General features: G+C 40.7%; 1 protein-coding gene across 1 annotated transcript in view; it reads left to right on the forward strand.

Annotated features, from left to right (window-relative positions):
• The first annotated feature begins 3,818 nt into the window (after positions 1-3,818).
• Positions 3,819-16,510, forward strand: part of lrfn2b (leucine rich repeat and fibronectin type III domain containing 2b) — a 38,564-nt gene continuing 25,872 nt past the window's right edge. Inside the window, exons 1-2 of the mRNA XM_029496293.1 lie at positions 3,819-3,902; positions 12,496-12,584. Coding sequence (XP_029352153.1) covers positions 12,579-12,584 — 6 coding nt within the window. The 5' untranslated portion in view covers positions 3,819-3,902; positions 12,496-12,578. The remainder of the gene's footprint in view (positions 3,903-12,495; positions 12,585-16,510) is intronic.

Here is a 16,510-nt window from a genome sequence, read left to right on the forward strand (position 1 = left end):
GTACCGAGGGGGTTACAAACTTCGAAATCATCTATGTATAAACAGAGAGAGATTCTTAGTTCCTCTCCTGTAAGAAATACATTATTCTTCAAGTGCTGGCCATCTTCAAAGAATCTGTAATGCTGCTGGTCACTCACTCTCTGTTGGAGTCTTCTCTTTTCAATAACTTTGCTAAGTACATCCTTTTGATTAAGTAGCTGCTGTAAAACCTTTAGCAAAGGGACATACTGAAAACTTCTATTAGCTTTTGCATCAAGTATAAACTCAACTGGATCAACAATATTAAAATGATTTCTATAATATTGCTTCCGCTTAAATGCAGTGGCTAATGGCCCCTCCTTTCCCAAAGCTTTTGACAAAGGGTTAGATGAAGAAAGTGTGCACTTTAACTCTTTGATGAGTAATTGGTCAACCTGCAAATTACGGTTCCTAAAGAAGTCAGCAAGAATGTTGTTAGCTACAGGCACCAGGGCAGAATTAACTAAATAATGCAACTCATTTAACAGCTCATCAACAGCCGAGGCTGGTACATGGAAACAATTCTCCAACTTTAATAAGACAGATGCCAATTTCTGTTCTATAACTTTGGGCACATCCTCAGGTTCTGGGATCAGTGCATCATCTTCAAGTTCAGCATTGTCAAGTGACTCATTACTATCTGTCAGACATGCTCCTCCAAAAGAACAATTTAATAAATCTGCTGTGGCATTTTTCACAATTCCAGCTTTTAAATCATTCAGTGTATATGTCCTATGTTTTCTGTTCTTGTGAGTTTGATATTTTCTGTAAATATTTGTTTGAAAGGAACAATTCTCAAAAATGCAACATATAGTTTCGTGTTTTTTTAGATGGCTATTAACATGAGTTAAAAATTCTTTCAACGAAGCAATGTGGCTATTTGAACAATGGTGGCAGTTGAATGTTGTGCAATCTACTGATTTTTGAGAGGTCTGATCAAAATGTGATCTACACAGGTGACTTCGCAGTTCTATGTTCTATCACAACATACAGCCACATCGTGGCTGACGTATTTCTCAAACTCTGCTTTCCTCAAAGGCACTGCATAGTATATTTTATCACAAAATGTGGCTCTATACTTACACACAACGCTATATTCCTTTTCAAATGCTGACTCAGCTCTGAGTGAGCAGCGCAGTCTGTCCTGACCAAGCCCTGACTGAACTCCCTCACTCTTGGACGCCCACTCACTCACTCCGCTAGCATAAAAAAAAAAAAAGTCACTCAACTATCTTACCATTAGCTGCTGGCCTGCAGCTAAAACACAAGCTAATGACACTGTTTTTAACCAAGCTGTTTAAAAAACTTATGGTCCCCAACTTGTAAACCGCCAACACAGCTTTTAAGGTCGCCTTACCATGCTACCAGGAGCTCTGCAATGAATTGTAAAAAAAAAAAAAAACGGCATTAAAACTAAACCAATGTGATGTTGCATTTGGTGAGATGCTAAAACTAGAATTCCAGAATTAAATTGTTATTTTAATGTATGTCTGTCATCTGCCATTTTGTTAATTGGCTAGCTTGTTAGCTAGCTAGCATGAGCTAACATGTGCTCATATATGCTAGATTTTAGCAAGACAAGTACAATAGCACCAACAATATCACTCTCTAACCATTCACAAATGTTCCAACATCAAAAAAATATACTTACTCAGACAGAGATAGATGTCAATGGATGAAGGGTAAAAACTTGACCAGAACACAGCCGCCCGCCAATTTGCCCACAGCAACAGTTTGTGGAATCAGCTTCTGAGCATGCGCAGAAAGCCATCTAGAACATTCTTAGTTTGATTGTGCAATTCACTCAACAGTGTTATGTTGAATTTACTTAACTGGCTTCTTTTGCTTTGAGAAGTTTTCATTTTCAAGTTAAGTTAGTTATTAAAGTGGACTTGGTTTTAAAACCAAACACAGAAATGTTAATTAAATGTAATATATGATCATTTATTTAATTCAACAACTCACAGAGTTCACTTTTTTGAGTGCATGTAGGTTCCTTTTAGTGCAATGACTTTGCTTTACAAAGCTGTGACACAGCAGCTCTGCAGTGTCATTGTTTATACCAGTGGTTCCCAAACTTTTTCTGCGCTCCCCTTTGGTTGATGAGAAAACTTTCACACCCCACCCCCCAATGCACAGACAAATGTTTTGTGTCCAAAATCCATCGCAGTTTATTTTACACATTGTAATTAATACAAACTGCTACTTTTTTTTTAAGCAAATAAATGCAATTTGCAATAAATTACAGATTGCAATAAACTACAACCTCTTTTGGAATAAAAAAATAAACAATACAATAAAAAAGCACCTTAACAGTGTAATTATTTTCTTCTTTTTTTTTCTTTAACAAGGTAATAGTATTCAATATTGTTGTGGGTGTATGTTTTTGCCCTGCATCTACAAATTACTTTCATTTGGATTCCAGAAAGCCATCACTGAGGAATGTAAGCTTCATGAGGAACTTGTTACAGTTAAACTTGCGAGAAAGATCACTGCCCTCTTTCTCCAAAAATATGGGTTAGGGCTAGGGTTGCGTTTTGATGTAGTTGACTATGGCAATGACAAAAGTCAATACATTGTTCAGCTCAGGACATAGCTTCACAGTGTATCACCCTAACCCGTCCTGCAATGGCTTTGCGCCCCCACTTTGGGAACCACTGGTTTATAAGAAGGACCATCTGAACACTGAAGGCAGCTGATGTAGCGATCAGAAATTGGGACATCCCCTAACACACACGTAGGATGCAGAGGAACATGGTGGGACGAAGCACAAGAGAGACTTATCCTTTCTGTCTTGATAACTAACATGAGATCACTGAACAGCAGAGGTGACAAGTAACAAAGTACAAATACTTTGTAACTGTACTTAAGTTGAGTTTTCAAGTGTCTGTACTTTACTTGAGTATTTATTTTTTTGATGTGTTTTTGACATATGTACTTTCTACCCATTGCATTGTAAAAACAGTCTCATTACAGGTAACAGGTAACTTTTTTTAGTACTGCCACCTACAGTACATGCAGTAGTACATGCCCTAATGTGGATCTTTGTGTCTTGTCTAGTCACTATGTATTTAAGACCTGTTTTATAAAGAGTTTGGTCTAGACCTGCTCTATATGTAAAGTGCCTTGATGTAACTTTGTTATGATTTGGCGCTATACAAATAAATCTGATTTGATTTGATTTGATTTGATTTGATTTGATTTGATTTTCTGTTTAGTCCGCATCAGATCCTTGTCCCTTGTTCACTTGGTGGTGTTTGTCTCGTTTCACCTGCCGGCCCTCTTTCCTGACTCTTGCCTGTCTCTTTGCTTGTGGTTGCTTCTCTCTGCCCCCCTGCTTGTCTCTCAGTCTCTCTACCTGTCAGCCTGTTGTCTCGGCCCGTTGTCTGTGTTTGTCTACCTGTCGTCCCTCAGTCTCAGTTTTGTAGTTTTGCTTCCATGCTTCTTCACAGTGTCTCAGTTATTATGTAGTTTATGGTTTCCTTTGCTATTACGTATACTTATTATATTTTTCACCTCCATACCCAGTCTGGCTCCTGCATTTGGGTCCTCATTCCACCACCATTCCCTCACACAACACCACCAACCCTGTGACAGATACAGCTCCAGGAAGAAACTCAAGATCCTGTCAGCTCCATCCTAGCCAATATAGTACTAGACTACCAGAGGTGAAGTGGACCTTGGACCTGATTTGTGCTAATGTTACGGAGGGCTTTTTGCGCTCCCACATGCATGACATGTGCCTTGGTTGTCTTCATTTTCAGGACCAAAACGATATCTGTCTTTCCACAACAGGTGGTGATGGTAGGGATGTGTCCTGAACTTCATACACTCTGCAGTGAAGATGGACTCCTGAACAGAGACAGTTCCTCACCCGCTACACTGTGAGTTTTACATCTGTTTAAGTCTATGTAATAGTAAAGTTCACATGAGGTCATTCAAATCAAATCAGATTTATTTGTATAGCTCCAAATCATAACAAAGTTACATCAAGGCACTTTACATATAGAGCAAGTCTAGACCAAACTCTTTGTAAATTTATTTAAAGAGACCCAACAGATCCCCCAATGAGCAAGCACTTGGCAACAGTGGCAAGGAAAAACTTCCTTTAAGAGGCAGAAACCTCGAACAGCACCAGGCTCAGGGGGTCGGCCATCTGCCTCGACCGATTGGGTTGAGAGTGGGAGAGAGAGAGAGAGAGAGAGAGAGAGAGAGAGAGAGAGAGAGTGAGATAGGCATTGGAGGGGGGTGTAGGCAGGAACATGTTGCTGCATGAAGTTCATGGAGTTGAGCTGTAATACAGAATTCATGAAATATGGGACCAGCAGGTGTTGCAGGAACATGGGATGGCGATGAGTCACCACCTGCAGGATGAGGACAGGGAGAGAGAGAGGAGAGAGAGGAGAGGAACTGGGAGAGACAGATACTTTGGCAGAACATGGTTAGTAAATGCAGTATAAATGCTTAGAACTGGGTGAAACTGTGTTTTTTAAGAAGGATGGTTCTTATCAGCGCAATCAAGGGGGGAGGAAAGGAGAGTGAGCGAGAGCAGCATAGCTAAAGAGTAGAGGACTTTAACTTTTTAACTATAAGCTCTGTCATACAGGAAAGTTTTAAGCCTGGTCTTGAAAATGACTAAAGAGTCCGCTCCCCGGACCGATACTGGAAGTTGGTTCCATAGAAGAGGAGCCTGATAACTGAACGATCTGCCTCCAGATTTACTCTTGGAGACTCCAGGAACCACAAGTAAACCTCCATCTAGAGAGTGGAGTGGCCTGCTAGGACAGTAAGGAACTATTTATATGTTAAAAGAAGGATTTTGAATTCTACTCTATATTTTACTGGCAGACCATGAAGAGCAGCTAACACAGGAGAGATATGATCTCTTTTCCTAGTTCCTGTTAATATTCCCGCAGCAGCGTTCTGAATTAACTGAAGGCCTTTTAGAGATTTGTTTGGACATCCAGATAGTAATGAGTTACAGTAGTCCAGCCTAGAAGTTACAAATACATGGACTAGTTTTTCTGCATCATCCTGAGAAAGGATGTTTCTGATTTTCCTAATGTTTCTCAGGTGGAAGAAAGCTGACCTACTAACTAACTATCTGATAAATAGGATTTGAACTGCCTTAGTGCAGTTCCTTTAATCCCAATTTCATGTTCCTGTGTCTGTACTAAAATATTATGATCTATGGTGTCGAATGCAGCACTAAGATCTAGAAGGAGAAGTATGGAAGCTGAGCCATTGTCTGAAGCCATTAGAATATCATTGGAGACTTTAACCAGCGCTGTTTCGGTGCTATGATGGACTCTAAATCCTTACTGACACTCTTCAAACACACTATTCCCATCCAGGTGGTTGTGTAATTGTTTTGCTATGGCTTACTTAATGATTTTAGAAATGAATCGAAGGTTCAATATGGGTCTATAGTTTGCCAAAACATCTGGCTCAAGATTCGGCCTTTTTAAGCTGGGTTTTGATGGGTTAGGTCTTAAGACTCTGAGGTACATAACCCAGAAATAAAGTCAAATAAATCAAATCTAGAATGAACGGCTCAATTAAATAAATTATCTCTTTAAAGAAGCTAGTTGGTACTGGGTCAAATAGACAGGTTGACTGTCTGGATGATGAAACTATGGAAGCTAGCTTTGAGAGATTCAGAGGTGAGAATGATTCCAGATGTACAATAGGCATTGCAGTTGATTCAGGAGTTGCTGTATTTCATAGAAGATTATTGTCTAATGTAGGTAAGACCTGATGAATTTTCTTCTCTGATTACGAGAATTTTATCTGTAAAAAAGTCCATAAAATCATTACTGTTGAGAGCTCAGGGTATCACAGGATCAATTGAGCTATGACCCTCTGTCAGCCTGGCTAAAGAGCTGAAGAGAAACCTGGGGTTGTTCTTGTTTTCTTCTATTAGTGCTGAGTAATATGATCTTCTAGCACTACTGAGAGCTTTTTTATTTGTTTTTAAGCTATCTTTCCAGGCTCTGTGAGACTCTTCTGACTTACTGGAATGCCAATTTCTTTCTAATTTCCTTGATGTCTGCTTTAAGGCACGGATTTGGGAATGACACTAGGGAGCCAACCTCCTCTGTTTGAATACTTTCTTTTTGAGAGGGGTGGCATTGTCAAGATTTGAACATAGTGTGGCCATAGTGCTAATAACAAGGTCACCAACCTCAAACATAATGAGGTAATGGTTGGTCAGAAGAGTGTTTTGAGGAAAAATTGTTAACTTGTCAACTTGAATGCCATATGTTAGAACAAGATCAAGGATATGATTATAGCAGTGAGTGGCTTCATTCACATGCTGGGAACTAAGGCTGTCACTTTCAACATTAAGATGTATATTGAAATCTCCCAGGATAATGATTTTATCTGTGCTGAGTACTAACTGATATAAACTCAGAAAACTCTGATACGAATTCTGAGTACGGACCAGGTGGACGGTATACTGTAACTAACAACTGGTTTTTCATCTTTCCAGTTTGAGTGGGAAAGAGAAAGAATGAGGCTTTCAAAAGAGCCTAACCCTAACCCTGGGTTGATTAAGAGGCTTGATTGAAATATCGCAGCCACCCCTCCTCCTTGACCTGTGGTACGAGGAATATGAAAATGAACATGAGTGGGGTGTGTAACTTCATCAACTAACATACTCATCCTGCTGCAGCCAGGTTTCTGCTATACAAAATAAATCAATACGATGATCAGCTATGAGATCATTTACTACTAGAGATTTTGATGATAGTGATTGAATATTTAACAGTCCACATTTAATGGCAGTGTTATTTGAGACCAAATTTGTGGCTGTTTTGATTTCAGTTAAGTTTTTGTTTTTAGCTCCTCTTCTGTTTAATTTTGGGTTGAGTAACTTTTCTAAATGTAGGTGGTCGGGGGACAGACACAGTTTCTATTGACCTAAAAATAGACAGAGACTCTGTTCTGTTCTAGGCAGGTGACTGCTCTGACTGAGGTGCAGAGGAGCATGCTAAACTGCGGCTCTTCCTCCTGGTCTCGACACGGGATTGTCAGGGTTTTGGATTTCTAATGAAATCGGCCAAATTCCTAGAAATGAGAGCGGCCCAGTCCACAGTGGGATGGACACCATCTCTCCTCATTAGACCAGCCCAGGTTATTTTCGGGACTCTGCACAGAAAGGCCCCACGCCCGAGAACCGAACCCATGACTTTCTTGTTGTGAGGCAAAAGTACTAACCACTATGCTACTGTGCTGCCCGGCAATAATTCAAGTTTGGAAAAAAATAAGAGTGTCTATCTACTGATGAGTTTTCTTTTGTGTGCTGTGTTGGAGGACCAAATGTGTAGAGTGGAAATCAGTATGATGCGAGGGAATATGAAAGAGAAGAATATGTTTTATCTTCCTCCATGTTGAGGTTGAATATAAAGTGAAACAATAATTAATATTGTAATAATGAAAAGAAGATAGTTAGATAAGATAAATTAGATGAGATGAATTTATATAATCAGAGAGGGGTTCCCACAGTGGGGTCCAAAAGTCTAAGGCACCCTCTTTACATGCACATGTAGTGGGTCCTAGTTTAATTTAGTCAGATTCACACATGATTCTCGTGTGAGTCATGCTTACATTTTTTTAGTGAAGGAGTAATTTTCCTCGGAAGCTGCGAGCCCAAAGCCCAATTGATCACAAATAATAATTGTTTTTCATTTTGTGCGGGCAAAAAAGCTCATGAAAGAAGGCAATATATAAATCCTTAACATGTGTTTATTTAAACTGAAGAGCAGATGTGGACTCCAGATTGCAATATATAATGTAAGAACAAAACAAAACAAAACAAAAAACAACCACATCATATTTAGAAACCAGTATTTCTTTCTTTAACCCTTTTTTTTTTTGGGGGGGGGGGGGGGTAAACAAATATCCACATTAATGATGATTGATGTATCGATTACATAAATAAAGTCTCAATACTAATTCATAAATTTGAAATAAATTTACATGTGTCACTTCAGAATTTTTTCCTGTAACTTACTCCAAGGTTTTGTGCCTTCTCCAAGGGACAATCCTGGATACCAATGCTCGGGCGTGCTCTGTACTGCCGGCTGCCATCTTGGACAGCGACTCACGGCAACTCTGCTAACCCACAGTTTCCTCACTGCCTGATATGTCTAACCAGAGATGTTTTTGTTTTCTTTTTTCAGGTTTTTGAGAAGCGTTAATTGTGTTAAAAAAATAAAAAAGGGAATGAATGTGTTCATGTAAGGGCAGCAAGGCAGCATGGTTGTTAGCACTGTTGCCTCAAAACAAGAAGGTTGTGGATTTGATTCCCAGGCCCTGGGGACTGTCTTTGTTTGCATGTTCTCCCTGTGCCAAAATGGGTTTACTCCCGGTACTCTTGTTTCCTCCCACAGTCCAAAGATATGTATGCCTAGTTTAATTGGTGACTCTAAATTGTGCATAGGCGAGAGTGTGAGTGCTTGTCTGTCTCTGTCTGTCTCTATGTGTTGGCCCTGCAATAGAGTGGCACCCTGTCCAAAGTGTACTCCGCCCTCACCTGGAGCACTCGCTGGGATTGGCTTCAGTATCCCCCATGATCCAGAAACATACAAGCGAGACAAAATGATTGAGAGGCTTCACCTACGTGTAAGCCCTCGTGTAGCCTACCTTGTGTTAAGACCAATATCGGTCTACAGTGGGTCGTAGTTGAATTTGGTCAGATTCACACAGGATTCTGACGTGAGTCTCATGTCTTTTTAGTGGATGAGGAATTGTGTTTTCTTCTGCAATGTACCCAAACAACTAACAGGGGGCATCTGTGAGTAGGAGGACACCAATGAAATAGAACAATGCAAGTGTTCCGTATTCAGAAGTCTCAGGTGGAGTTGCAGGGTTGAGTGGTTAATTTGTCCTAACCCCCAATTTGACCAGTTAGCCATTGGAGGTCCTACCAGGAGCATAAAGCTCATTGTCCATGGCAATGCTTTTTGCAGACAATACGGTGCTGTTTGCACCATTGGTCTGTGATCTTCAGCTCTCACTGGATCACCACCTCTAAATCAGAGGCCATGGTTCTCAGCAGGAAACTGGTGAGTTGTCTACTCTGAGTTAGTAATGAGTCCTTATACCCAAGTGAAGGAGTTCAAGCACCTTGGGGTCTTGTTCGCGAGTGGGGGGACTTTAGAAAGTGAGATTGGCCAGAGAATCAGAGCAGAAAGAAAGCTCAACCAGAAAGCTTAAACTTTGTTCCTATGGTCATGAGTACAAGCAGCCAAAATGAGCTTACTCAGAAGGGTGGCTGGCTTCTCCCTTCAGGATAGGGTGAAGAGCTTGGTCATCTGAGAGGATCTCACAGTAGAGCCACTGCTCCTTTGCATTGAGAGGAGCCGGCTGAGGTGGTTTGGGCATCTGGTTAAGATGCCTTCTGGGCGCCACCCTTAGGAGGCATTCCAGGTATGTTCAGCTGGGAGGAGGCCTCGGGGCAGACCGAGAACCAGGTGGAGAGATTATAACTCCACTCTGGCCTGGGAATGCCTTGGGATCCCCCAGTCAGAGACCTTACAGATCTCATGTCCTAGTTCCCTCTGCCACCTTCCTGCTCATCTAGTATCAGTCCTTTTACAACTCTTATTTATGATGAAACAATCTGCTATCACAAATTATTTTCTACTACTTGTATTTTCCACTTCCACCAATGGACAGAAATTTCTGAGCAGATATCTTTGCTTCCCTTTATCTCAAAAAATTCTCAAAAAATTTTACTTGCAGGAGTACATGTCCCAGGTCAAGGATGTCTCATTTCTTTCACTCTCCCAGGATCAATGTTCCTGCATTGTGGTCACCAGCATGTTAAACCCCAAACTGGATGCAAGCCATATGTCATTGTGCCAACAATCATCTGGTTAATATTTTAGTAACTGTTCAAGCAGGCTCAGGTAACTGGTATTCAAAAGACTTTCACTCAGTCCATTTCAAATTGAGAGGGTTTGCCTACTATAAATTTGTTTTCTTATTTATGGGTGTCAACTGTACAGTTTTCTAACCTGTACTAATCCTCTCATGGAATGACTTTGATCCAGCTTGATTGGGGTCTAAAAGTGAATTCCATTAAAATTGCTCTTTTCTATGACAAAAGCCCTCAGGGTTAGTAGAGTAGCAGCCTCTTCCCTAGGTCTTATCTTGCTGAGCCGATAAACATCTTATGAGGAGGTGAACCACCATGTTTCTGCTATTGTCTCCACTTTCTGAAGCCCGATCATTTTTTTCAGGTTTATCCTATCTTCGTGTCCCTCTCTCAACCCAATTGGTCAAGGCAGATGGCTGCCCTCCCTGAGCATGGCTGCCTTGTAGAAGAAATTTTTCCATGCCACTGTTGTCAAGTGCTTGCTCTTGGAGGGAGATGTTGGGTCTCTTTACCAAGTCCATAATGATTTGGCTGAAACCTGCTATATGTAAAGTGCCTTGATGTAACTGTTTTATGTTTTCCCACTAGATAAATAAATCTGATTTGATTTGGTTTGGTTAGTGCTGTTGCCCCACAATAAGAAGGTTGTGGGTTCGGTTCCCAGCATGGGGCATTTCTGTATGTCGATTATCACATGTCGACAATGGACAGACATCATATCCCACACAGGAACTAATCTAATTTTAAACAACATTAAAACTACACATTTTTCTTTTTTTCAAGTTGGCTATAAATTTACAAACATTACATGCATTCACCCTTGGCCTTTGGATTGTACATTTGATATTTCAATTTTGAAACTGACAGAAATTTATACAACATAGAATAAAGAAGGGTGTGATCACCCAGTTGCTTAAAGTCTCATGAATATGCTAATGCTAGTTTCTTGCAGGTTGACTCAACTTATTTACATTTTTTTTAACTATTGCAGAATTAGGCTGACTTGTCAGTGCATCTTATTGGCTTATTCCCAGACAGGATTTGCAGGTAACGACTGGCCTTCCAGTTGTACTCTTCTGTTAATTGCTGTGTGAATTAGCTGAAAACACAAAGACAAAACCCATCCAACCTAAATGCACTGCTCTCCTCAGTTTCCCAGACAAAAGTGATGTCAGAGTGAGTTGCAAAGCCCATGTGATGACATGTACTAGTAAAGTCACATTGTGTGAACCAGGGGCGATTCTAGGCTCAGCGCTTTAGGGGTGCTGAGCACTCAGAGCACTGGCTGGCCAGGAAAGATAAATTTCACTGTAATGTACATTTTATCGAAATTTTGGGCCATCATTCCCACAATTGTGAAAGAAAAGCATCACACATTTTGGGTAGAGGAAACACTGTGAATAAACCAACAAATCTAAGAAAAGTTCTTTAAATGCTGAGCGACAGCAAAAGAGGAATGGATTGGAACATGTACATATACACATAAACATAAACAGTATATATGCATGTTTCTGGAGTAAAACAGCCCCCTATAGTGAGTACCAAAAATACCAAAATTGGACCTTTGTCTTATTTTTGGACTTTTATTTGAAATGCAATGCACAACATGTAAAACACATTAACAGATTTTGTGTCTCTGCCTTTTTCCTTCTTGTCTTTATTATATAATACAAATACATACATAAATATCAACTTCTAAAAAAAAGGAAAGTGCTTGAAATATCCACAATACTAATACTAATAATGAATAATAAAATAATAAAAGAGAGGCCACCCTGCCTAAGGTACAATGTTGACTGACCACCTGTTGCGATCTACTCAATGCAGCAGAAATAAGGACTGCTGATAATAATGTGTTGGTATTGACTGGTAGAAGTAAAGAAATATGTCACTTATCCTGGTTTAGGCTATGTACTTACACATCACACTCTCGAAGGGCATTGTTAACGCTCTCTGCAGATGAAGCACTCAGGGCCGGGGATTGGCTTGATCAAACCATTTTCGATAGATGTGGGGTGCTGCTGTATTTTTGTTTTTAAAATATTACGTTTAAACCACATACTGTATATGTTTCTGACATTTCTTCCGCTTATTAAACATGGAAATACAGTAAAAAAATACAAAATAAAAAATCTGGGTGCTGGGTTTCAATTTAGGGGTGCACCACTGAAAACGGGCTAGAAACACCTATGGTGTGAACTTAACAGAAATCATAATCAAAACGATTCCATACTAAAACTATTACTAATAATTTTGGTTTCAGCAGAGCTTCCATGGAGACTAGTTACCCTAGCAGCTCTGTTACAGGAACTGATCTCAGAAGGATTTATCAGCACTGACGCACTGATATGGTATTCATCGCAGATAAGAACATCTAATTCCATATTTTCTAAATTGGAACTTTTTGACGAACATAGAACTTCCTCTATATTTGTCTTTGCATGTAAGCAAATCAATTCATTTATGTGGAATAAATGCTTTGAATTATGAAGGGTGCTTGTTAGAATCCACATCCCTGCCTGTGTGCCTTTTGTTGCTGTGTGATAGCACATGTCTCAACTAAATGCGTGTTGTTATCCTTTGTTCCCCAGATTGTCTGTTGGAGAAGTGAGACGTGGAGGCTGTGATTAACGGGCTGAGCCAATGAGTGAACCTATAGCCATGAGACAGCACAATGCAGGTAAGAAGGGCCAGAAACATAGAGGGACAAACTGTGTCCAACAAAACAGAACCAACTAGAAGAACATATCTGTGGTGGGAGCCTTCTATTGCAGAGCCTTGAACACTATGATAATCTGAAGCTGCAACAGTGGGGAGAGGTACAAGACTGGTAGACAACTCAGGAATTCAAACTGATGATGAGCCCGTGGCATTGATATTTCAGAGATAAGCTAAGCTAATATAGGCTGCTAAATTAATGCTAAAATTGGTATGCTGGGATTCCCAAAATGACAATGCTGACATCTTTCACATACTCGGGCCAGTCCCAATACACCCACTACCCCTAAATTTTGCACGTTCCTGTGAGGGCAGTGGCGTCCCAATTCCTTTTTTCATATAAGGGTAGTGGGCTATGAATCTAGCCCAAGGGCCGGCAACCCACGGCTCCAGAGCTGCATGTTGCCCTTCCAACCCTCTCCTGCAGCTCCCTTTGGCTTTGGAAAATAAATAATGAATATTTTATTTTTATTTATTTTATTTTAGTATGTTTTTTTTATGTAATTCTCAATTTAAAGTCCATGGTGATCTTTTATTATTAAAATAAAACATGGTTGTTTTTTTGTTGCCCAAAATTTGCATCACAACTGCCAAGGTGCGACACAGATGACGACGATAAAAGGATGAGGGCTCATAGGCGGTAGTTTTGATTTGGTGCAGGTGCATAATTTAAGTTCAGCTTTTTATTTCAGAAATACGAGGAGGACTCAAATAGACATTGAGTATTTTATTTGGAAGTAACCTTCAAACCTAGTGTCTTTCAGTTCAAAACATTTTTGGTGCCTGCAAAAATAAAATGTCACTTTCTTTGTTGCATGTATTTCATTTCATAAATGCAATAAATGTAAGCATAGAGGCAAAAAAAAAAATTAAATAAATATATATATATATATATATATATATCTTCATTTTAGGTGTCAAAATTATTTTATGGCTCCCAGTGATCTCTTTTCTGTGAAAAACAGGTCCATATGGCTCTTTGAGTGTGTAAGGTTGCCGACCTCCAATCTAGCCCTTCAGATCGAGGGTTTTCCGATGTTGACTTCCCGAGGAAGGGCGAGTGAAAATTTACCTGAATGCTTTACGCCTTCATTTGCATACTGAATCAAACAATGGCCACCCCCAGAGAGCAAGAGGATGTGGAGAAGTCAGAGAAGAAAAACCACAAAAAATTCAAAAGAGACAACAGACATCAATAGTGTATTTATTAACCAAAGCAAGATGAATGCCAAAAATACGATCGCAACCGTAGCCTACATGTTGCTGCTGGGACTATGCAGTTGCTTGCATGAAGGGGTAGTGGGTGAGGGCTAGTGGTTGTGAGTAAAGGCTAATGGTAGTGAGAGGGGTGAACATTGGGAGCAGGATTCATCAATTTTTCATGATGTGACCCAACACGAGCTGGCAAGTAAAAACCCGACACGTGATTGGGCACTCCCTAAATATGAGTGAGACCATCACCAGGGACCAGGATTGGATCACAGGCCCAGGCTCCCCATGCCCACCAACCCGTGTCTGGGAGCGCATGAGGTACCAAGCCCAGAGAGCCACCACAGCTATGTGACGCACCGGAGGCACCTTACCGGCCGAAGACCGACCGCAGGCAGACAGTGGTGAAGCACCCAAAGGGGGAAGGGCTGCAGGGGCATGGACCAAAGAGACTACAGGAGGAGGAAAACCCTCAAGTACAGGGAGGAGCCCCCGAAGAACAGAAGAACAGAAGAACAGAAGAACTCGGGTACCCAGCCAAACCGTCTGCCATCGGGCCCCTAGGCCGCCGACCCTATGTGCCACCCCACCGTGGAGGACCAGACACCCACAAGCCATGCTACGACTCGTGAACAGAGACAGAGGGCTGCAGCCCATCTCTATCCTGTCCTCTATCCTTGAAATCTTGTGTCGGGTGTTTGTAGTATACCTAACTGTGGCTATGAGAAGTAACGTAATGGAAAGTGTGTGTGATTCCTTAGATTAAGGGCATTTAGTTGTCAAAGCACTTATACATACCCTGGAAAAAGAATTGCTGCTGGGAGCTGCCAGCACCAGGGTCTGACTGAATACACCCTTGTATCCCCTCCATGATCGGCCGCCCCTTATTGTTTGCAAGGGCCAGCTCCCCTGAGGCTGTGTAATCTGCTGGAGCGGGCCCCCTCCTGTTTTTCTCCCCTCATTTTTCTTCTTGTTTGCTTCAGATAATATTAACACGTAATATGTTAGTAGTGTATCATCCACATTATACTAAAAGAGTGATGAATACATACCACTTTGGATGATACTCTTGTGCTTGGTCCAGATTTGCTGCCAAGACCGTTTTGCACTGCTGGCACTACAACTAATAGAACGGCAGTTAGAAAAATAGTTTAGACTTTATCACAAATAAGACAAATCAAATAAAATTCACTTTGATTTGGCCCTAATCTAAGTGATTTCCATGTATCCTTCATTGTGAGACAATGTCAATGAGGGAATTAAACATATGATATACATATATTTATAAAGAGTTTGGTCTAGACCTGCTCTATATGTAAAGTGCCTTGATGTAACTTTGTTATGATTTGGCGCTATACAAATAAATCTGATTTGATTTGATTTGATATATCATATACATATGATATTATATCGGCTATATTAACTTACACATTTACATGATCTGCAATTTTTTGCCAGGCTTCCTCTCTTGCCTTGTTTGAAGCAACAGTGTTGCTTTTAGCTGTTATTATTGGTTTGAACTCTTCATAGTTCCCACATTATCATTATCTGCTCCACGCACTCCACTGATATATGCGGCCTGTAATCAGTGGCATAAAATTATGCCCAAATGCCCCTTTTTATGTGAACACGCACAGAGCCTGATGAGGCAAGCCTGGGTCGACAAATCAAGTTGACAACCACCATCGTGATACTCATTATCTGTAGTTGGAGCTTACGGCTTTGTTGAGCCAGCTCACCCAAAGTAAGCCCGGCTCTGTTGAGCTTCCTTTGTAGTATACCCCTAGGGTCTTTTCCCAATCAGAAACCATGGATGTCTGCAGAAGACTGCTGAAAAAGCACAACTCTGCTTTCTGGTCCAGGTACAAGGAGAAATCTAGCTTGGTGAGAGCGTAACTGCAGACAGATATCACCAAAGCAAAGGCGGCCTACAAGAGGAGGATGGAAGGACATCTCACAGACAACAACACAGGGCAGGGGTTAAAACATATCACAGACTACAAAGACAGTTTTGAGGTAAAGAGAACTGCTACGGCCTGGCCTCCTCCACTTCCTTTCTCCAACATCAAACCTCCCATTGGGCAGGAACATGAGGTGAGGCGTGAATTGAAATTAGTCAACCCAAGGAAAGCTGTCGGTCCTGACGAGATATCAAGCAAGTTTCTTCAGTCCTGCAATAGTCAGCTCGTTAGGGTCTTAACTACGATTTTTAACACCTCCCTGTCTCAGAACAGGCTCGAACTGAATTCAAGTAACGGCAGAGACTATAACATGTAACTATGACAGCATTTATGTAAGTAGCTCTAAAGTTATATCAGGATGTCCTTCAAAAGACACTGCACTACTAATTATTAAACAGGAATTCTGTGTAGGCCACTGCAGCTCTAACATTCTATTATTTCTAAGGATATACAGTCCCTCACAAAAGGAATCACAAAAGGAATGACCAATTGGAATCAGAAATGGCTTATATGAAAGGCAAAGGCCTCTAGATTATATTTATTATACCAAAATAAAGTTGTGTATCAGTCATTGAGTTTACCTGAATGCTTTACGCCATTATTTGCATACTGAATCAAACAACAATGGCAAACCCCAGAGAGCGAGAGAATGTGTAGAAGTCTGAGAAGATAAACCACCAAAAATTCACAAGCGCATTCTTATCCGTGTACCTCTTGG

The sequence above is a fragment of the Echeneis naucrates genome, chromosome 24 (assembly GCF_900963305.1).
Source record: "Echeneis naucrates chromosome 24, fEcheNa1.1, whole genome shotgun sequence".
NCBI lineage: Eukaryota > Metazoa > Chordata > Actinopteri > Carangiformes > Echeneidae > Echeneis > Echeneis naucrates.